General features: G+C 42.9%; 1 protein-coding gene across 2 annotated transcripts in view; it reads left to right on the top strand.

Annotated features, from left to right (window-relative positions):
- Positions 1 to 22706, top strand: part of CTNNA1 (catenin alpha 1) — a 120539-nt gene extending 97833 nt beyond the window's left edge. For both annotated transcript variants that reach the window (XM_029997850.2, XM_029997851.2), the window contains exons 12-18: positions 4331 to 4531; positions 5643 to 5794; positions 8676 to 8786; positions 10294 to 10475; positions 11258 to 11363; positions 17928 to 18062; positions 21478 to 22706. In XM_029997850.2, the coding sequence (XP_029853710.1) occupies positions 4331 to 4531; positions 5643 to 5794; positions 8676 to 8786; positions 10294 to 10475; positions 11258 to 11363; positions 17928 to 18062; positions 21478 to 21765 (1175 nt within the window). In that variant the 3' untranslated portion in view covers positions 21766 to 22706. The remainder of the gene's footprint in view (positions 1 to 4330; positions 4532 to 5642; positions 5795 to 8675; positions 8787 to 10293; positions 10476 to 11257; positions 11364 to 17927; positions 18063 to 21477) is intronic.
- Positions 22707 to 23300: the final 594 nt, after the last annotated feature.

Genomic DNA, 23300 nt, shown 5'->3' with positions numbered 1-23300 from the left:
CTGCGTTCTGAATAAAAATTTTCTTTGCAGTGAGTTAGCATAAACTTACTAGGCAATTGAATGTCCTAGTTCTTTGTATCTGTCTGCGTCCTCATCGTTGCAGCAGTAGCTGAAATTGCACAGCTGTGAGGAGCCTATTTCTGGGGAAATATATTTAGAGAGAATTGTGTACTGCAGTTCATGACTCCGCTTGCAGTTTGCCCACAAGTGTACAAAACATTTCAAAGAGAAAAAGCTGTTAGTCTGTGAAAATGCAGTCTGTATAAAGCTGCCTTACGGTATTTCACTTACAGGTGTGGCTCAAAATGGGTCAAGCCGCTGGAACTGAGTGGTCTGCATCCTTGTATAGGTCATTCAAGGAGATGGGTACTCTGCTTTTGAGGGGACAGGTTATGGTGTTGGCCCACTGCTGAGTTGCTCTGAAGAGTTTCAAGGGCTTGGCAATAAGCAGGGAACGTTTCTTTTCTGGGGCGGTGGCAGGCTGACTCAGGAGAGAGTTCACCTCTAGTGCGTGCTTGCCACCCAAAATGATGCCATGGAAATGCTGTAGTTTGAGACTACTTCAGATGCTCAAGTGCATTCAGCAATTATATGTATGTGCTGCGTTATCAAAGAGATGTTAGAAAAATATTAAAACAATAAATATTGTTTTAAATGTCATTTGTTTGAACTTTGATAAATGTTTTCCTTAGAAATGCTACAACTCCAATGTGTCTGCTAAGAGTCTAAACATCTCTTTGGATAAAATCGTGACGGGTATGATTTATACCAGGCTCCGTTTGGGGCTGTTAGGATGTTTGTATCAGTTACTAACTGGGAAGTAAGCAGAATTTAAAAGAGTTTTTGTGAGTCTTTGTGTGTGTGTATATATTCCTACAACGTGCTTTGCTGTCCATCATGAAGTATATGCTTCATTGTTCACCTTATGCTACATAATTGTATCAATTATCCACAAGTAAACACTTGATGAAAGAGGTGTTGGTTTTAGATAATAGGAGAGTATCATAGAAGAAGGGTACTTAAATGCACAGTGTTGCAGATAAGCTTGCAGGTTACAACATTTTATGAAGGGCATAGCACCGGAAGGGCCCTGTTGAGTTAGGACAACGGTCTGGCGGTGGCAAATTGTCAGGGCACAGGAGATTAATAGCAGAGGAGTCCTATAGCCTAAAGATCTTTCCTATATGCTCCCAACCATGAGTGATTTGCAGCCCAGGGAGCTCTAGCATCAGAGGTGCTATCTACTGAACAGTCCTTGACAGATTTTTCTCATTTAAGCTTGTGTTAGTTGCTCTTTTGACCATTATAAACCGCTGGCATCTCCATCATCCTGTGCAAAATTCACAGCTTAACTGTGCTCTGGGTGAAGAACCTCCTCACTTTTGCAGTGTCACCTATTTGCTTCATTTGATGCCCCAAGTTGTAGTAGAAGATGGTGAAAAGGTTTTTTCCCCTACTCGCTTTCTTCATGCTGTTTGTAAATGTACAGACTTCTGTCATATGCTTAGTCAGTCATCTCTTGACTGCAGAGTCTTTGCCTGTTTCATTATTCCTCGTTTCAAAGCTCTTCTGTACCTTCTGTAATTCTTATCCCTCTTGTCAGTGCCTTCCCTAAGCACTCTGGGAATGTTTGTGTGCCCACTATCTCTGTTCTTTAGAGCAGTTGCTGATAGCACCGTGTAATTGTCAAATTCAGTGTTCTGAAATTACCTGCATCTCCTTTGAAACCCTCTAAAAAAATCATTCCATTTGCTGCCTTCTGTTCCTCTGCCACTGACAGAGTTTTAAGTGAGAGACTGCCCATCGCAGTGGAGCTATTTCATCTTAAGAGCCTGAAGATGAATGTTGCCTGGGCCTGATGATTGTCCTTCTTCATTATGAGATGGATACTGTATTTACAAGTGTATGAACATTCAAGTATTTGTTCCATAACCATGTCTACTGACACTGCTGCTTGACCTGGTTCCTCCAGTGTCCCTTGTCAAGAGAAGGTCCAGCATGGAAATTGTTCTAAGACCTTCCATAGGGGACACAGCAGAGAAGCGGAGTTATATTTATGCTTTATCTCCTGACTGTTGCTCTTTTGGTTTTGATCTCCTGTAGCCCCCAGACTCCCTCGCAGGCTTCTTGGGGTGTTTGGAAAAGGATTTCTTAATCCCTTTAATGGGGAGGTGGGTGGAGATGGAAGGTGTTTGGTGGGGGTGGATTGAGGATTGACAGTCGTGGGGGACTTCTAATTCTGTTAGCTTTTCACAGTTTTATGTATTTCCTTGTTTGCTCTAAAAATCATTTTTATTGGAAAAATGTCTTTGTCGCCAAACCACACCATTTTTTCGCTATAGTTATTTTGGTAGGACAAGATCCCTTTGCCGTTGCCTATGTTATATTCTATTGCTGTGAGATTTTTCTCCTGCTCAGCAACAGGAAGGCTGTTAGCTTTGATGCAGGACGGCATTATCACGTCCCCGAAGGTGGTGGCGGTGAACCTGTGCATCAGCATTTCTGGGGCTCCGCCACCCTGGCCTCAGCAGATGGCATTTTGTGCCAGACACTTGTGGTCCATATGCCTGTAGGACAGGTAGCACTGTGTGTATGTACATGCACAGAGAACAGTGTCAAATCTTATTTGTTATCATCCAACTGGAGAGTATAACCAGAGTGGAAGCACCTGACAGTCCCATACTTCCCTGGGGCCCATTGCAGACTTCCCCGTGGCAGGGGTTGTCTTTCCCTGGAAGTGTCTTTCTGGCCACTTCGCATCTGCAAAAGACATTAAATGATCAGCAGGCATTTAATATTCATCTTCATTTTGTCCATGCCTTTTATTAAAGTTTGTATAATCCAAAGAGGCTTTTAAATGGTCTGTGGCTTAATTTATTCGTTAAGGAATTCAAGCAATAAACAGTCTGTGTTTTGGCCTGATGCCAATGCTTTTTCTTTTTACTGTTGCAGCTTGCAGGGATGTCTGTCTCTTGCTTTAAATACCGAAACTCGGTGTGCTCCTTGCTGCAGTTCTTGTACCTTGGCTGCCTACTCAGTGACTTGTCAAATCGCTAATGAACCTGCACTTCTCTCTCTTAGGGGCCACATTCTGCCCTCAGCTGAACTTGTTCAGGCTGTGTTGCTTCAGAGGTATTTCACAAGTGTATTTTTTGTCCAGGTTGCTTACAGAAGTCTTGCAATATTGCACCTGGCTCTGTTAATTTTATGTAAATTAAGTGTAACACTTCCAGCAGCAATCCTTTCAGCCAGTTTATACAAATCCTCTATCAGTCAACTCTATGTGCTTCTCGTTTCTACAAACTCTTGCAAAATGGCTCTTTTACTACCTGCATAGGGAATAAAAGCCACTTCAGTGGCATGGGTTGGCAGTGTAGCATGATTAAGTCAATGGTAAGTAACGCTGGAAACTATTTTAAGTGACAGAGCAGAAATGTTTCCAAGTTGGTTTCTTACCAAGCAGCCCAAATGCTGATGTTGGATGGCAATATCAAAGCGTTGGTACTGCTATGTTAAAGAGGTGTTTAACAGGGTTTGGAAGACCTTTTGGGCAGGTTTCCCGAAATAAGGATCCCAACCTTGTTAGGCATCTTCAGAAATCTCTTAGGGGTTTTACTCATTTTGGGCTTGTTGGACTTCATAAATGGGGGAAAGTATCTCTGTATAAAAAAGACAATGTATATTCTAAAAGTAAATTACAAACGGAGGTCTTGGCTTTATTTTTTGTTTTTTTTAAGAGGCAATGAGTACTCTGCCACTGGAACACTTTCTGCATAAATCACCGCATCTGTTGTGTCTTAAATTTGAATGGAGGACTAACAGTTTAATAGTCTCTGATGGTATGTGTGTGGTTGTAGGAAAACACTATGCAGGAAGCTAGAAACGTGCAACAAGTTCCCTAGTCTATTAGAGCATTGAGTGGATTAGGTGTGGCGCTGGGAAAGGTGCCTCATTGCCCCACACACGTGGAATGATGGGGGAGTGGTTTGCAAATATTTGGAATAAGGGCTTTGGCAGTCCAGGGTAGGAATATGGAAGGAAACACGTTAGGGGAGAATTCAGCTAAACTCAGCTTTTCTGTTGGTAAAATCGAGTACAAACGGGGGCAAGAAGTGTGGATGCCAGTAGGTGGATGGACTGATGTATTTTTTTGACACCTAGTTTGGAAGGGCAGCTGTTTGCTGGTTGTGTAGCAAGCTTAAAAATTAATGCTTTACAGCATCACGCTGGAGGTTTTATAGAGCAGGTCACAAACTGAGAAATTGCAATGCTGATGACTGCAACAGAAAAGAAGATATTACCACCTAAATCCTCCTTCTTTTACCACCAGAGAATCATATTTTAGAAGATGTAAACAAATGTGTCATTGCTCTCCAAGAAAAAGATGTTGATGGTTTAGACCGCACAGCTGGTGCAATTCGAGGACGTGCTGCTAGAGTCATTCATGTTGTCACTTCTGAAATGGATAACTACGAACCTGGAGTCTACACTGAGAAGGTGTTGGAAGCAACGAAGTTATTGTCCAACACAGGTAAGAGTCAGTAACTCCCAAGAGCCCTAAATTCATATTGCTTACAAGTGCATGGGCAACCAGATACTAATGTACCTGTGAAATCTGTTAAATACTCTATTTACATACTATAATGAAAATTAGTGGGAGTTATTTGCAGACCTGTCGCAAAATGAGAAATGTAATTTTGCTGTGTTGACTGGCTTAAAACTCAGCAGTGCACAAGGTCTCCCTGAGTGTGCTTGCTGTCATTGACTGAGCTGTAGAAAGCTAAAACGCCAGGGAACGAGTCCCAAACAGTGAGTCAGGGCTTGAAAGTTATGCTGATCATCTTGCAGTATTGTACCAGGCCCTGCAAGTAAGTGTACAGGATCCAGGAAGAAGTTTTCTGCCATATTGGCCCAGTAGAGTAAATTTTGAGTAATAATTTAGGGTAAATTTTATAAAATATCTTTATAACTATTAAAGAAACATTTTGTATGTTGTAGTCCCCCACACCTAAACAATAAATCAGGGTGTTTCCTGTGAACTAGCTGGTAACATCCATATAGGGTAAGAAATTATTCCGGTTGCTTCAGTGAGTGTTGTGCCAACTGTTAGTTGTTGGTTTTGCTTTAATTACTTTGATGAGGATTCAAGGGTGACACTGAAGAAATGAACAGACTGTAAATGGTTCAGTGATGTTCTTCCTGGGGTGCAGTGACTCACTGAAGTACAGCAGTACAACCTGCGCTCTTCCAGTGCCTTGTTAAACTTGAGCTTCATGGTAGTAATATTTTTTTTTTCCCAAAAAAATAATGCACATCTGCAGGGAACATTAAACAAATGCTTAATATTTTATCCCATAGTTTCTAACTGCTTCCCCAGGTGTTTTCTCCTTGTCCGCTAGAAGGGTGTGATCAACTTTTCACTGTCTAAGGGGAAAAAAAACAAATAGTAGCAGAGTAAACAGAAATTGGACTAAGATTTGAGCTACAGTATCGGTGTCCTTCTGTAACGAATGTTTTGAATTTAAATGGAATCTCTGCACAGCTTCCAGTGATAGTTAACAATGAGGCACCTTTTACAGGAGTCCATAGCAGAAAGTGGCATTGGGGTGGGGACTGACTGTTATTTTATGTTCTTAATTCAGTTATGCCGCGGTTTACTGAGCAAGTAGAAGCTGCTGTGGAAGCACTGAGTTCAGACCCTGCTCAGCCAATGGATGAAAACGAATTTATCGATGCTTCGCGACTGGTGTACGATGGAATACGAGATATTAGGAAAGCTGTACTGATGATTCGGGTGAGCGTAACTTACTTAAATAGGTTTCTGCTTTTCCGCTTGCTTTCTCCCACCTTTATTGAACTGACAGGCATCAGTTCTGCTGAGAGCAGACAGCGTAAGGTTTTCGTTTAGCTCGTATTACCCTTCTGAGTCTTAAAAACTGCTAATTGCTCTGTGGAGTACTTCAGAAGTACGTTTTGATTCAAATTCATTAAACAGATCTGAGCATCAATGATAGCCAGAGTTGTGATGCTAAATACCCTTCACGCATCTTTTGTAATATCATGTTAATGCCTTGCTTGTTAATGTGCTAAAATCAGTGACCTTTAATTTAACAGCAGCAAGTGGATTCATAACTATAGATGCTTTTTGACAGTTTGAGAGCTTAGAAATAAAACCTGATGGCTCTTTATTAAGTAAATTTTGAGAATTAATGCTAGTTAGTCAAAAACAGGTTTAGATGAGTTCAGTCTGTAGTTCCTAGAGCATGTAATTCATTAATTGGCTAACCTCAGTAAACAAGGACCAGTTTATAGAGGCTTTGTCTCTTCTGTGCTTGCGTGTTTCAGGTGCAGTGTGATGTGGAAGTCCTAATTTCTGGTAGGTCAGGCAGCATTAGACTGGTAGGAGATGTGCAGGGAAGACGCAGAAGGGCTCCTGCAGTTGATTGAAGGGATGCAGAAAAGAAAGTTCTGGTTGAGGCTGACCTGTGGGCATATTTCTTGAACCTTAGCATGGTAAAAATGCACAGGAGCCAGACACAGCAAAAACAAATGTAGGGGTTTTATGCCTTTTTTTTCCCCCTTGTACTCCTCTGATTCAAACATAAATGCTTTGTGGAGAAACTGTCTTCATCTTTCAGAACGGTAACCATGGCAGATGCATTTTGGTGATAAGTAAATTAAGGACATACAGCCCCAGAATATATGTGATTATAGTAACCTTTGCAATGGTTACTAATATATTATCTTCCATGTTTGCTGCTTAAGACAAAGAATCAGATGGAAAATCAGAAGAAAAGCTGACAACCACCTATGTGCTCACCATATAATTTTTTTCAAACTTAAGCTTGGGATTTATAGACAACCAATGTTAGATGAAGATATCAATGCTCCCCTGCTATGCAGACAAACTAATTTGATTCACCCCCTGCTAAAGTCCTTGTTATTCAGGACATGAAGGCATGACTGCCAATTCCACGTCGTCAGTAATTAGCTGAGCTGGCAATGCCAGGAATCCTGACGTTTCCCCTTGTGCCGCATCTCTGATGTCAGGGTGCCACGGCTTTATTGCAGCTGCCAGTAGCTAACGGCAGCTCACTGGTGACACATCAGTGACCTATAAAAAAGTTAAAATGTTTATATTTGTTGTCCAAAGGGCTGTAAGGTGTATAATGTGTTTAGGATAAGAGAGCCACACAAATGGAGATAACAAGCCACCACTTCTCCAGGGCTTTGTCTCAAACTGGACCACAGGAGTAACCACGCTCGCAGGGGGTTGCTGCTAAGCTTGGCTGGGGCAAATACACTGATGCACTTGAAACTTTGTTTGGTGGCACTACTTGTTCTTTACAGGAACCAGAAGGAAGTGTCACTGAAACACCTGATTTCTGTGTCTATGAAATGTATTTTCAAAACTAAAATCTTACTATATCTGTAGGGTATTGAAGTAAAGCTCTTTCCTCCCTGATCCCCAGGCAATCTCTCATTGCCCCCAGAGGAGTTTTTGCCCTTGATAGCAGGTTGAAAGGCAGAATTACACTTTGTATGCCCTAGGTTGTTTGGGCCTTGGGATGCATGGGCAGAGAAGGGGGCTTGAGAATCATAAACAGTTTCTAAAGGTGCAGCAGAACTGTTTTCTTTAATTTTTTTTCTTTAATTTTTTAAATGTTGATACACTGAGCTACTTAGTATATGTCCTTATACTGATTTTATGGATATACTCTGTTCTTCAAGGCATGGAGAAGAGGAGAGGGCTAAAATACCCTAGGTCTTGATTGTCACCAGACTCACCTTTGCTTTTTGGCAGCTCTTTTGTGTATCCATCTTTATTTTAACTGTATCACAAGATGTCTGTATCGGAAAACAAGTTTGTAAAATTCATATCATGGGGAGGAAACCTGAAGAACAGGGACTTTATTTGCATCTTACCTTTTAATCACAATTTATTGCATTTATCGGTGAAGTTCTTTGTTGATCCAGCTCTCCGAAGTTGTCATGAAGTGCCACTCTAGGCAAAGACATAGTATTTTGACAAACACGCTGTTTAAAATTGATAAGCTTCATAAAAAGTTTGCCAGCTATAGACTGGCAGTAGCAAAAATAAATCCTAGGCAAGCAGGAACTAGGTCAGATGTGTTTAGCCTACAGCATAAAAGCTGGCCCTTACTAGCTAAAAATTTTCAGCTTTTCCTGGGGGATAAGAATAAATTTTGGTGTATTTTATCTGTTGTTAATTTAGTCAATGCTTTGATTCATAATTGTGCTAAAGACGATGTCTGTGGTTTTGAACCAGGCCTTAAAGCTGTGTAATTTTAGCTTCAGAATCTCAAGTGAAGCTTTTACATTTAACCAACTTGCAAAAATCCTGTTCGTTTTGCAAAAACTTTTTTTCTGTGTTTCAAATCCTGAGTGTGTTAGTGTCCTGACAAATCTCAGATGTTTAGTTACTGGTATGTAATTTTGGGGATCCCTATGGTGTTTAACATGAGCAGCCAAGCATATATAATCATAGGTGTTCACAAGCTGGATGCAGTCCCTGTATTTACCTTTTTGTTGGAAACATTGAATAATTTTTACCTTCACTGATTTCCATTCTCTCTGCTTGAAAAACAATATTCCTGTTGATTTTGAGCCATGAAATCTGTTGTTTAACTCTGACTGAATTACTCTTTCCTCAGACTCCTGAAGAGTTGGATGATTCTGACTTTGAGACTGAGGATTTTGATGTCCGAAGCAGAACAAGTATTCAGACCGAAGATGATCAGCTCATTGCTGGACAAAGTGCGAGGGTAAGGAAGAAATCTGAGCATTATAGAACTGTGACCTGCCTGCAAGAAACAGTTCAACTTGCTTTGAAAATCCAGGTTAAATTTTTTGGGGGTGGTGGTGAAAGTGTTGGATCAGAAAACTGGCATTCTTTATTTCCAGTTTTCTTTTGAAAAGGAGGTTAAGTGAAATGCAGCATGTGTTGGTCTGATGGATGTGAGAAACATCTCTGTTTTATATTGGATGTTCTGAAAGATCAAAATCCTTTTAATACTGATGAACTACTTTGATATCGCAGACGTTGTAGGCACTGCCAGTTAGTTAGGTGAGCTTCTGCAGGGAGATGGGGGGCAAATCATTCCATCATACTAATGTTATTTTCAACAGGCAAATAGTAAGTTTGTGGGCAAGAAATTTTTACAAAATGTTTTCTCATGCATGTGTTGGTGTGTGTTTGCCCACTGAGCATTTATCAAGACAATGTTGACAGGACCTCAAAAATGAAATAATTTAAACTAACTGCCTTTCCTATGACTGTTAAAAATGAAAGCATTGATAGGCAATATATAATCATTAATAGGTGAAAACTTAAAATCAGTACATTGAAGGAAAAACAGGCCTTACCTGTTGTTTTTATTTGACATGTCCCCTTCTGGATCGATAACAATTTACACTCTTGGGAAAGTGCCATGGAAGATTTTTTTTGTTGAGGCTCTTCTAGCCTGAAACCAGGCAAGAAGTAGCTAGGCCTTATTTATCAAACTTCTGCCACCTTGGCTTTGGAATTATACTAACTGAGAGTATTTTTTATGCTCTCCTTCCTTGTACAAGCACTGTCTATTCCTCTATCTGTCTCCCCCTTTTATTTAAATGCAGACATTTCTAATTTACCTTTTAGCACAGCTGCTGCCAGAGGCTTTTTTTTACTGAAGACTCCTTTTCACCTGCTCCTGGAGGCATGAATGCTCCTAGTATTTACGTGAAGGCAAGGGCATTGAGTCTCATACAGGCTGTAAACCTAGTCTAATAGATTTTATTCAGGAGTAAGCACATACTCTTTATTTTCACTTACTCTTTCCTCAGTATGCGTGTTTCAAAATAGTACATCTAGCTTTTTGCAGGAAAGAGACTCATAATACTTCTTCTGCGCATTGCAACGCTGAAAGATACCCAAGTGGAACTTCCTTTCAAAACTCTTAAATTTTATAGAAAAGGCAAGTTCCCCCTCTTCATGCAGTTTTTCTTTGAGGGATAGTAATACCTGGCAAACTTGTTTGGAGTCTTAACAGTTTTATCATGCAAATGCCCATGTTTCAGGTGTCAACTTGGCTTTCTGGGCACTCTTTCTTAAGAAAGAGCATAAACTTTGATTCAAAATGGAAGGAAATGGTTCTGTAAAGCCTCTAGGTAGAGGATTGCTATGAAAGTTTTATCCCCCATCTACATGACTTAAATTAGTTATTAGTGAAAGGTTCCAAAAAGCCTTCTACAAGCAGCGGCATAAGGCAATGTGAGAAAACTCTCTTTCAGGCTATCATGGCTCAGCTCCCTCAAGAGCAAAAAGCTAAGATCGCTGAGCAAGTCGCAAGCTTCCAGGAAGAAAAGAGTAAATTGGATGCTGAAGTATCGAAATGGGATGACAGCGGTAACGATATAATTGTTCTGGCAAAACAAATGTGTATGATTATGATGGAAATGACAGACTTCACCAGGTGAGTCTTTTTAATTTGTGCACACACCGTCTTCTCTCAGAACTGGCTGGGATGCTGATCTTTCAATGAAATATTTTGCAAGTACTCTGAAGAGTGTTACTACTTATGATTTCCTTTAAATGTTACCCTATTAAAGCCTGTGTATTAGCTCAGGAGATGCATTACTATGCAGTGACTGGGTGGTAATAACTGTTTAAATTGATCTGTAGACACGCAGCAGTTATTGCCTGCCTGCCTGTCTGTCTTAAGGGTGATTCTTGTCCCAAGGAAAATAAATAAATAAATTTATATATATATATGTATATTTGCTCAGTTCTTTACAACATTAAATTCTATGGGCTTCTCAATATTGCTATACTGCAGAAATAGTTCCTAGTACAGTTACTTGCAAAAGAAAGAGAGGTTTTTTGATGCCTTTTGAAATTCATTTACCAGATTTTATACAACACTTTTTTAAACTTGATGTTGCATTCCATGAAAATTGCAAGTCCGTCTTCTAAAATATTATCTCTTATCATCATTAGGTTTCTTAAAACAGTAAAATTTAAGATGGTTTTATTCCTAGATTTAGTCTAAATATGGGGAGGGGCTGGAAGGGGGAAACTGTCTTCAAAATGAAGGTGCTGTAATGGTTACACCTGCCTATTTCTGTGCAACCTTTTTCATGCAGTTTGGGTGAGGATTCACTTCCAGTACTGTTTGGAACAGAATAAGAAAAGCAATATATAGTGCACTCTTCCAGTTTTCTGGTGCTAGAAGGTAGACTCTGTTCTGTTTTGCAGAGGTAAAGGTCCACTGAAAAATACGTCAGATGTGATTAGTGCAGCCAAGAAGATTGCAGAGGCTGGGTCAAGGATGGACAAGCTGGGACGGACTATTGCTGACCATGTAAGTCACAATTCATTTTCATAAGCCTCCAGCACAAATGAGGAATAGGAGATCTTTTAGTACTGCAGACATGATGAACAGAAGAAAATGTGTTTAGTTTTGAGGTTTGGGTTTTTTTTTTAACTGATTTTCCAGACTGCTGCTGGAAAATTCTAGCCTTTTCTTTCTAGCTGCTCTCCTGCCACCCTAAGCAGTGTAAGCAACTAAATATGCCCAGCAGTAACACTAACAGCTCCTTGGCTTAAATCAGGCACCTACCATTTTAAGGTAGCAATATGCCAACACTGCTTCATGTCACCTAGTATCTAGGCCAGTTTCTGTAACTGAACAGGACTGAAACTGAATTCGTGTTTCTTCTGTCATGCTCAGAATATGCCCAATACTTTCCAAAGCAATGACGAGACTGCGTAGGCAACACTAATTATTGCATGTGGCCTATTGCACAACCTTTAATATTATTTTTGAGGCAGCTTTTTAATATTGACAATTTTCAAATGCCCCATAGGCTGAATGGTGAGATTGTCAAAACTCTCTAGTATCTTTTTTTGTTGTCCAGTCAGAGTTGATGAAGACTTTGAGCAAGGCACATAGTGACTCGAGTATTTGCTATGCTGTCCCAGGCTGTTGTGGATGTTGTTGTGCTATATGTACAAAAGTATTTGAAAAGAATTCTTATAGGATTGAATGAGTATGGCCAGCTCAGGGTTTTTATGCAATGCATCTGCCTGTCCTGAGCCACTTCAGAAACTGGTTTGGGCCAAGCAAAAGCGCCTTTGGTCTCAGTCCACACCCAAATTGCAGGCAAACATCAGCATTAGTAATAATACTCTGCCTTCAGGAGAGACCCTGAAATGCAGGTAGGTTAGGTCTGAGATCATGGACTAAACTTTATTTTGTACAGCCGTCACTTGCTTTTCAGTCCTTCTTTGAATGCAAATTCATAATGCAAGGTTTTAAATAAAACCATGTCACTTTGGAAGTAAATCTTTGTAATGCAGATCTCTCTTTAAATGTTGCATCCAGAGGATGTTGTCTTCACCCTAATTTATTAATGATGCAGTGAGAAATGTTCAGTGGGGAGATAAAGTTGAAAAGTGTTTTTTAAAATGGGTCTCCTTGCTATAGCATTTTGACAATGGTATTTCTGGAAGACTCAGGTGCGCTGCTGCTGTAGGTAAATGAAGCAAGGAGCAGTTTGCGTTAGATCTCAGGGGATCTTGGGCTGAAGGTTTACAATACTTTTTTTTTTTTTTAATTCACATGTTTTATGCAAACTTGGTATACGGTTTTCTGCACCAAGCCATTTCAAAATACAGAAGAAAACTAAATGGCTCCTTTTAGTAGAAGTAAGGTCCTTAAAAATGTAAAAGATTAAGCACATGTTTGAAGATAAATATGAGCAGGTCTGTACAGTTAGTCATTTTGACAAGAATATGGCTTTTTTTCCTGACTCCATACTCTACTAATACTTTCAGCTTGCATATTTCATTAGATATGCTTACATACTCTTTAGAAACTTGTAAACGTAGAACTATCTGACAGTTACAGAGGATGTGCAATGCAACCATTTCAGCAGAGCACTAATGCCTTCCTATGCCTAATATGGGCTTTTAACAAATGGATGGGTTTTTATGTCCTGTTCGCCATGTGACACCGGGTGAATCATGACCCCTCGTGTTAGTGTGTCAGGAACTCCTAACTCCTGCTGTCAGGCAGTTTTACAGCACATTTCCTTTGAAACCATAAAAGCTATTATCCAAGGTATTTCGCGTCTGTTGAAAAGTGTCTAGCCATCAGCTGGCAGATTTTCCCAAAGGTGTTCCATCTTTCACTCAAAGTAGCAGTCTGCTTGTTTTGAACAGGGGAATATGAAGCAGTTATGAGTACAACACAAATGAAAATGATTTGCAGCAAAACAATGATTCTCCATATTATTTTTTTTCAGTGTTGAAATACTTAAAAAGCAAAAGAAAAATTCTGTTGCTTTTTTTCTTTGACAGTGGTGGGAAGTTGAGGTTACATCAGTATCTGATTATTAAATTGAAAGGAGCTGGGGGCAAGTGTAGGGATTGCCCCGCTTCCCAGTAAAACGCTCCAGCAGCCTCTTGCTGTCGAGACTGGTCCGAGCGCTGCGGAGGCTGGTCCGGGGATGTGCTCCAGGCGTGGGCTGATGGCTGTCCGGGGTGACAGCTGCTGGCACGCATTGCCACGTGCCCGTTCTGCCGTGGTAACTGCTTCCACTGAGTGCCTGCTTTCAGCTTCTCTAACCAAACAGCGCCGAGCCCAGCTGTTACATAGGGCTGGCGGGGGCATTTTATTGTGAATTATTATTACAGCAGTGTTCATACCCTAAACTGGGGGTACAGCGGGAGGAAGAAAAGTCTCTGTGGTTGCTTGCTTACACCTACCAGACACATGGGGATGAGGGTTTTGTGCTTGTTTTAATCAGCACGCACCATGGGAGAGCTCTTCTGTCTTTCCCTGCCCCTTTTCTTTGCAAAAAGGGAGAAAGAGGTGATTCTGCTTCTCTGCAGGCACAACTGGGGCGGTAGGAAGTGAATGTGCGTGCATGTTTGCTCTGTCCAGGATGGATCCTGGATTTGACTTGGACCAGCCAGCTTAGGTTTTGCCAACAACCACCACTGAGTCTGTGGCAGCACCTTATTTTGGGGGGTTTGGGGAGGTGGGGGTGTCCCCCAACACACATTTGTTTCTGTCTACAATGCAGCTATCTGCTGTGACCGTGTTGTGGGAATCCTCCCAAGCTAGCTCTGCAGATGGGGATTTTTTTGTGTCTGTGCCTGTTGTAGGTTAATACAATAATGTAATCTTTCTTAATCAGTGTTGAAATTGTTGCCTTTTGAGTTTTTTGGTTATCTGAGTTTTCCGGTGTAGGAAGGGACATGGCTCATACAGGCATCCACAGTGCGTTTTGTTGATGTTCATTTTTATCTTGTGTTACATCTCTATTTAAACATCATCTGTCTTTGAACTGAATTCTCTGTTCTGCTCGTAGGAATAGCACACACAATATAGGATGTGGTTTTCCAACTCATGTCATATTGATATATACAACCGAATAATATTTCCTATTCCACTGCTTCCCCCACTAATGTTTTGCTGCCTCTTTCAGCCATTGGTAAACATGCGGCAGCCTCTTTCCTTGAGAGTGTCTTTCCTTAAATGGTTTCCATAAACTCACAACCCATAAAGCACCTTGAATTGCTTAGCGGTCCTTCTGACATGCCGTATTGTGCATTTGTCAACATTCAATTCAATCTGCCGCTGTGCTGCTCGTTCGCTTTGTTAGATGAGCTGTTTGGGAGATGGAGAGCATTTTCCAAAATGGTAATTTCAGCTTTTCATTAGCTCTTTGGCCGATGCTATTTGTGGACTTTCTCTAAAACATCTTGTACTGCTGACTAATATTGATTAGCTTAAAAAATTAACCTGCATGCTTTGCTGCTTCATTATTCACGGTTTTCACTTCACTGATGGAAGCAACAGGCCTATGTAAGAGTTGTAGATACTTTGGGTCTGTCATTACTTTCCTTGGGACTAAGAAGGTGATTTCTGTTAGTTTATGGTCACGCCGGGTCAGATATCCATAAAGCCATCCAGATCTCCATAGCCTGTGTTACACAGCCTGATGTGCTTGTCCCAGCTTGCCAAAAATCCTGTTATAGTGCATTGTGTGTATGTGCGTGTGCTGCCTTAGATCACAGCTCAGCAGCCTGCCATACAGAGGCATCTCTATAAGCAACATAGAGTACCGCTGTTTAATCTCTGCTGTGCTGAAATACCATGTTGGCTTAGAAACCTCACTTGTTCTGGCCTTGGAAAAACCAAATGTATGTATTAGCTACACTCACCTTCCTTTCAGAGTTGAATGTCTGTTATGGCAGATCAGTTACTGTTGTGGGAAGCAACGGCTCCACGTGAATGTGACCCCCTGTTTGCACACCACTGCTTGTGCAACATGATGATCTGTTCTGATGCAGTCTCCTTTTGTGCCTTTTATATACAGGTAAACTTTGGTTCCTACTTTGATCTTGTAGCTAAGGAGAGAAGGTCTGCAGTGAGAATTAGGGCTCAGACCCTACTGCTGACACCCAAGAGGGGATTTTTACCTTGCTCTGAAAGGAGATGAGAGGCTGTGTGGCCGTAAGCAATAAACCTGAGCTTGATTGAAGCATTAAGTAGTAAATTGGTGCCACATTTAGGATTATTCTTCCAATCATACCATGTCCATTATGAATTTTCATTTGATGGTCCGTTGTACAGGATCAGAGTACTAGATGAAATGGGATTTTGCTGTGAGCCAGAGGTGTGTCGAGAAGAGCTCTCGCGGACTGCAGACCTCTGAATCTCAGGGTCTGGTCGGTGGGAAGAGCAAGCAGGTGCTGGGTGAAGAGAAGCAAATGCTGCTTAGGGCAAGACTCTTCTCTCCTTGTCACGTCTAACACTGGTAAATCACTGTGGCCGCTCGTGGTTTCTATGGAGTTTTTGGCGCTTGTTTGGAGACAGCCGGTGCCTGGCTTCTCCAGGATGAGTGGCTGGTCGGGCAGACCTGCAGCTAACACACTGCCTGGAGGGGAGAAGTGGAGGGTGGTATGCCCTGCTTGCTGTCAAGCTAAGTTGTGGGGCTAGGGAAAAGCATTTGGATTTCGTATGTGAGTGCACGTGTGTATGGCATGCTGGAAAGCCTGCGTTTAGTGACTGGGAATTGTGTACCAAGACTACGAGTTTCTGGATGGAGAGCAGGTGTCTTAAGAAGGACAGAGATCACTGCAGGCTCTGCCTTTAGTCCTGTCCCTGGTTAATGCCAGTTGAATTCCTGATCTGCTGGAACGGTGCTAGAGGTGAAATAATGCTGGGTACAACGTTGCCTGCCTTAGAGCAGAAAACTTAAGAATCATTGTGAGTCTGATAGTGGTTTTGTCCAGGAGACCTGTGAATGCTTGGTGGGAAGGTGAGAAGATGATGTGCAAAGTAGCCGTTTCAGAGGAGGAAATAGCAATGGGAGCTTGCAGTGCCCTGCAACTAGTCACACTTGCTCTGGGGTTCAGATCAGGGTTTAAGCAATGGTGTGTTTGACACAATGCAATGTAAAACATGTGGACATTGAAGCTATAGGCGTCCTGTGTGTGCATGTAGCACCCAGCTCTAAACTTGCTGCTTTGGTCAGAAATGTATATGCTGCCAGCGTGGTGTCCTCACCTGCAGGCACCAGAACATGACCTGCTGGACCGTAATATCTCCTGCATCCCTATTGCAATAGCTTCTGCCATTATGAATATATCCAGACTGGTTTAAAATCTGCCGTCTTGGACACTGCTTGCAGCGTCACTGGCGATGTCTGGAGGTCTGAGCCTCCACGGATATTTACCCAGTCGTGAGATGTTTGGTGCCTCACGCTGGGGGTGCAGGCAGCCATAGGTGCCCTGCTAGTGCTGCATGCACTGGGCAGGAGCGTGGCACGCATGCCCTTGGGTTTATTCATCAGCAACACAAGAGTCTGGTGGGCAAAGGGTTTGTGGAGTTCAATGCATGACAGCTGCTTTATTCACTAGTCTTCATGCAGCCAGAGCGTGCCAGTAGACCTGAGATGGCCTGTTATTCTTTGGAGAAGCGATGCTGGGCACCATGCTCGCTGCTGTTTTTGAAGATGCTGCAAGACTGGCATGGGTAGTAAAAGGCTTCCCGTAGCCTTTTTGTCTTATGCTCGCAGATCCCGTTTTGGACTGTGGCTGCCCCTCAGCAGGGCTCCTCTTGTTTTGAAATCCAGTGTGGGACTGGCTCATTAATCATCTTGCCGCTTGGCTCTGCAAAGCAAGAGATGGCCCTTCGTTTCTGTCTGAGAAAACAGCTTTCTGAACTGCACTGCAGTCTCTGGTACCTACGTAGTCTTTCAATTGCAAAGCTGAAAAAGTTACTTTTATCTTACAGATGAGTGCTTCAGCAAGCACTTTAAAAATTTTATTTCATGCCTGGTGAGGAATCTAGTTTCCACACTGCTAAGAAATGGGAGCAGAAGTCAGGAAAATATCTACTTTGCTGGATATAATTGAGTAACTGTTGGGTTTATCATTTCCTAGCTTAAAATACACAAGTCTGAGAATTGAGGCTGGATTTGGTAACATCTGCTAGTTGCAGCTTGAGATCTTGGATGTCAATCGTTGCTGCTGTGTCCTGTGCAGTGTACAGGGAGGATCTTTTATAGTTAACAAGCCTGCTCTGGAAAGGTTAGGTAGCCCTCCTCCTCCTCTTCCTCCTCGCAGGGAGCTCAAGGACAGCTGCGCAGCTGAAAGGAGCCCTGGTGATTTTGTCCAGCAGCTGCCCCTGTGTTCTGATAGCCTGTGTTTATTGCTTCTGGGTTTTAATATGTATTTAGTGATGCTCATGTATTGCTCAGCTGTCTTTGAAAACCAAAGCTCAACAGAAAGGGGGACGATCTCTGGCGCACATTAACTATTACAGAACGGAGTTGTCTGTTTTCTCCCTAAATGACTTCTGTTCCAGTTTTCGTGATTGCAAAGTAAAACTTCACCTTTGTTTTTCCAGTGCCCCGATTCTGCATGCAAGCAGGACCTCCTAGCTTACCTGCAGCGCATCGCACTGTATTGCCATCAGCTGAACATCTGTAGCAAAGTGAAGGCTGAAGTTCAAAACCTTGGAGGGGAGCTGGTTGTGTCTGGGGTATGTATGAACTATGACATGTCCGGTTTGTGCAGTTTTTCTTCCAGGGATAACAATTATTCCAAGCTAAGCTTTTATGCTAAACGTTACAGAATATAGACAAGAGATTTTGGAGCATTCGGTCAAAGTTTTAATGTATGCAGAGTTTATAATACTGCCTGCACTGCCTCGTTGTTCGTGGAGGAAACGCTTACTGTTTGAACGAGGGAAAATACAGACTTCACTTTTCTTTACTCAACAGTGTAGACAGATTCACTTTACCTTTGTGTAATGTACTGTTTTTCCAGACTGCTCTTCACTCTTAGTGAGGTTAAATCACTTCAATCAGCATAGCTAAACCTACCCCATGTCTCTGCACAGCCTTGGAACATGCTGGGGCCCTGCAATGCTCCAGAGATGTTAATATTTCAAAATAGCTGTGCCCTGAAGAGTGCAGGGATTTTTAGTGGCTGCTCTGTTTTATGACAGCTGAAAGCTGCCATAGGCCAGCCTGCTTCCCTGTTCTAGCCATTACCTAGCAAATAATTTTTTCACTGTGGTTCATGAAATGCTTCCTCTAAGAGGAATCTGTATGACGGATATCTGGGGGGAGGGAAGTGGAGCTAAATTCTTAATTTCTTCTGGCGTATTCTTCCTTGCCCTGGACTGGTGCTTTTGCACATCCACATCATGACTGAGGTAAGAGGTTTGAAGAAGGGACAGAAATGGCTGATAGGTCCAATATTGCTATCTGAATCCTTAAAAGCAAATGGAAAAAAATCTTACCACCTTCTGCCATTTAGATATTTCAAGTGCTTAAACTTATTAGCACATCCTTTTCCCCCGCAAACAAACTAGAATTGTAGAATGAGTGTTTTGGGACAGCAGTAGCCGAGGGAGGTCTGCAGCAACCTGCTGCAGAAGCAATGGTGGTGATGAACCACACTTGCATAAGCTTAGCACCTTCACAGGGGAGATGGGCTTCTCTGCTGCACCTCCCACTGCTGCCAGTCCCACATGCTCAGATTTCCAGCACAGCAGAGCCGAGTGATGAGATATAATGAAACGTGTTGCTGTGTGTCTCTGTTGCATGCCTGATGTCCTATTAGCTGGAAGGCTGAAGGCATCATGCTGTCAAAGAAGTAGATGTGCCATTATGCAATAATACGTACTCCAGTACTGCAGTTATTCAGTGCCTTCAGAATTTACATACCCTTCTGCCATAAATTAGTTACGTGAACAGGCTGGCATCTGTAGTCTAATCTCCTGGTTTCATCTGTTCTCCAGGAGTCTGTCCACTGGGGCTAAATATTGCCAGTAGTATTGCTAAACTTCTGTCACATGAAGACCTCTGCCAGTCCAGGGACTTCACCTGTCTAAAAGTAAAATTCTTCTCAGTGTTAACATCCCGCACCGTCCACATACCACAGAAGTTTCGTGAAAGCAGAGCTATAACCAAGGCAGTAAGAGCTTGCACCCTAAGCAATCTGACAATTCATTTAGAAAAGTACCTCCTTGCTTTCATTGCATTTAATATTATTCTTCCTGCTGTGAAGATTTATGGAAATAGTCAAATGCAATGAAAGTGTTTTCCAGCGTAATGACTGGGGTGAGGAAAGCAGACGACACTGGTTTGCTGGAGGGCATAGATCCGATCTGCTGTTGTGGTACTCAAAACACAGTGTGATGGAAAGGAAGGTACCAGCGCCATAAGAAAAGCAACCACCCCCCTGCTCAACTTGTTTTGCTGCTAGACAAGAAATGGCTTCAAGGTTTTCCCCAAAACCTTCCTTAGATGTCTACAACACAGGAATTTAAGTGTGTAGAGGCTGCTGAGCTCTTGTGTAAGCTGAGCAGAGGTGCTGAAACCCTGCCCAAGACTAAAACCCTGCCCCAGACCGGTTGGCATTTACAAGCTAGAGGTCCCATGCAGAACAGGGCAGTGGCACCCCAGAGCAGTGGGGTCCCAGCTGAGGTCACCTCACTGGTCCTCTTCTCTCTCTTCCACACTGCCCCATTTTTGGCTCTTCATCTCTGCCATGTGCTAAAGCTGAAGTTGGACACCAGGGTCCCACCAAAGCCACTGTAGAACTCCCCTCCTTAGCTGGACAGGGGAGAGAAAATATAATCAAAGGTTCGTGGGTTGAGATAAGGACAGGGAGAGATCACTCGCCAATTACCGTCACAGGCAAGACAGACTCAAATCAGGAAAATTAATTTAATTTATTACCAATCAAATCAGAGTAGGATAATGAGAAATAAAACCAAATCTCAGAACACCTTCCCCCCCACCCCTCCCTTCTTCCCGGGCTCAACTTTACTCCCGATTTTCTCTACCTCCTCTCCCAGAGCAGCACAGGGGGACAGGGAATGCGGGTTGGGGTTAGTTCATCAGATGTTGTCTTTGCCGCTCCTTCCTCCCCAGGGGGAGGACTCCTCACTCGTCCCCTGCTCCAGCGTGGGGTCCTTCCCACGGGCTGCAGTCCTCCACAAACTTCTCCAACATGGGCCCTTCCCACGGGCTGCAGTTCTTCATGAACTGCTCCAGCGTGGGTCCCTTCCATGGGCTGCAGTCCTTCAGGCACAGACTGCTCCAGCGTGGGTCCCCCACGGGGTCACAAGTCCTGCCAGAAAACCTGCTCCAGCGTGGGCTCCTCTCTCCACGGGGCCACAGGTCCTGCCAGGAGCCTGCTCCAGCGTGGGCTTCCCACGGGGTCACAGCCTCCTTCGCGCATCCCCCTGCTCCGGCGTGGGGTCCTCCCCGGGCTGCAGGTGGAGATCTGCTCCACCATGGACCTCCCTGGGCTGCAGGGGGACAGCCTGCCTCACCATGGTCTTCCCCACGGGCTGCAGGGGAATCTCTGCTCCGGCACCTGGAGCATCTCCTCCCCCTCCTTCTGCACTGACCTGGGGGTCTGCAGGGTTGTTTCTCTCACATACTCTCCCATTGCTGCAATTGAGCAAGTTTTTTTTCCCCTTCTTAAGTACGTTCTCCCAGAGGCGCTACCACTATCGCTGATGGGCTCAGCCTTGGCCGGCGGTGGGTCCATCTCGGAGCCGGCTGGCATTGGCTCTGTCGGACACAGGGGAAGCTTCCAGCAGCTTCTCACAGAAGCTGCCCCCGTAGTCCCCCCGCTACCAAAACCTTGCCACACAAACCAAATACAGTCACAAAAGCAAACAGCAGAGTACAAATCTTTTCGATTGCCATTAATATGGAAAAGTATCATGGGCAAATGTTGCACTTTCATTTTTGGTAGCCCAAGTCAGGTTTTTACGACTTAGTGCCCAAAGAAAAATACCACCTCGAATTTGGAACTTCAGATTTCAAAACAAAACCCAGAAAAATCAGGTTTTGAGTGCTTTTGTCGTGTTTTCTGGAATGCTGTATTTGTGTGGTTGTGATGGCATGTAACACGTGTGTTACTGTTGGCAGGTGGACAGTGCCATGTCGCTTATCCAAGCAGCCAAGAACCTGATGAACGCGGTGGTGCAAACTGTGAAGGCTTCCTATGTGGCATCGACCAAGTACCAGAAGTCCCAGGGCATGGCTTCGCTCAATCTTCCCGCCGTCTCTTGGAAGATGAAGGCTCCGGAGAAGAAACCCCTGGTCAAGAGGGAGAAACAAGATGAAACCCAAACTAAAATCAAGAGAGCGTCCCAGAAGAAACACGTTAACCCAGTGCAGGCTCTCAGTGAATTCAAGGCGATGGAGAGTATTTAGAGAGGTCTTTGTCTTGGTTATTTTTTTCTCTAGCCCACTACTGCTACTTCCAGAACTCTACTTTTAATATTCTAAGGATTTTTCAAAAGTTTACTATTCCTCAAAATGTATTTACTTAATATAATTTTGATAACTTTGTTTAGATTACGTGGGGAAAAACTCAAATTTATAAGTCCTATCAATATAGCTTCAGCCTGCGGAAGTGTGTTAATTTAGATTGCTTTTAGATTTCAGGGGTGTATTTCTAGCAGAAAATTGTTTTGTATAATCTTGCTTTAAATAAAATATTCTATAACCAAAGAGGATTTTACAGTAACACTAATGGTTAACACTAATAGTTGAATCATGCTACTTGGAGACTGCAGTTTTTCATTGTGATCAAGAGAGGAAAATCAGATCTTCTCATTCAAAAAAAAAAAAAAAATTTAAGTATTGTATGTGTTAGTATATTCCTGCTGTTGGGGCAGACAGGGAACAAGCTCTGTACACTTAAAGGAGTATGAAGATACAGCAGGCGCTAGCTGCACTGCCACAGGTGCGACCACAACCGGAAAATACCTGGAAAAACTAGGAAAACCCCTTGCCTGGGTTGGGTTTTCCTGGGGCTCGCAGAGGGAGGGGGTCGTGTTCGGAGATGTGCTTGGTGGTGCGTTGGTGATGTGATGCTGCTTTTCCTGGGCTGCGTTGGAGCTGTTCTCCTGACGGGTCATTTCCACGCGCGCCCGGCGTACGGAGCGCCGGTGGGTTACTTTGCCGCCAGCCTTTTCGGAGGGGGTTTCACCCGCGCCTCTGCTGGGGGAGCACCCAGAGCAAATCCAGTAAAACACACAATCATGGAGGCGGCTGATTACTTCTGTATGACACCGGACGGGAATTTTAATGCCTGGTTACAAATTACTAATGTATTTTGCTGCGGGACACTAATAAAGTTGCTTTTACCAGCTGGTGTATTGTGGTGCTGTGAATGGAGCGGGCTCCCAGCCGCCCCTGCACCCCCTCCCCAGCATTCAGATGCAAATCGGCTTTGTACTCATTTCTCATAATTGCTCTGCATCCTGCCTTGGGCTTCCAAAGGCACCCAGCAAATAGTGTTTGCTCAGGCTGCAATTTAGACTATACATTATTTGTGATAACTATAGCTACGAGGTATAATTTCGCTGTCTTATTTAAATTTTATGAATTTCAGTGTGTTTTACTCTTACCAATAAAGTCCAGTATTCGAGAAGAAGCACTTGCGCAGGTCAAAGTTGCGTTTGCTGTTTCTGTAAAGCATCCATTAAAATGGAAAGCAGCCTGTTCTGTAGTTAAATGTTTTAAACTGCACCTAAATTTTAGAGCCGAGCCTTGGCAGTGTTATGTTATAATTTTATTTAGCTTGATCAGCTTATAATTTACTATATCAAGGTTATTGCTGTCATTTTACCAAAATGCTGATCAGAATTAAGCTAAATAGTTCTTGGGATATTTTTGCCAAATTTATTATGCTTTCAAGCATTTTAGCCTCATGAGTACAGATAATAAACAACTGAATTATC

This window comes from Aquila chrysaetos, chromosome 22 (assembly GCF_900496995.4).
Source record: "Aquila chrysaetos chrysaetos chromosome 22, bAquChr1.4, whole genome shotgun sequence".
Classification (NCBI taxonomy): Eukaryota; Metazoa; Chordata; class Aves; order Accipitriformes; family Accipitridae; genus Aquila; species Aquila chrysaetos.
Note: the sequence above shows the minus strand (reverse complement) of the source record. Positions and strands in the feature narration are given on the sequence as shown.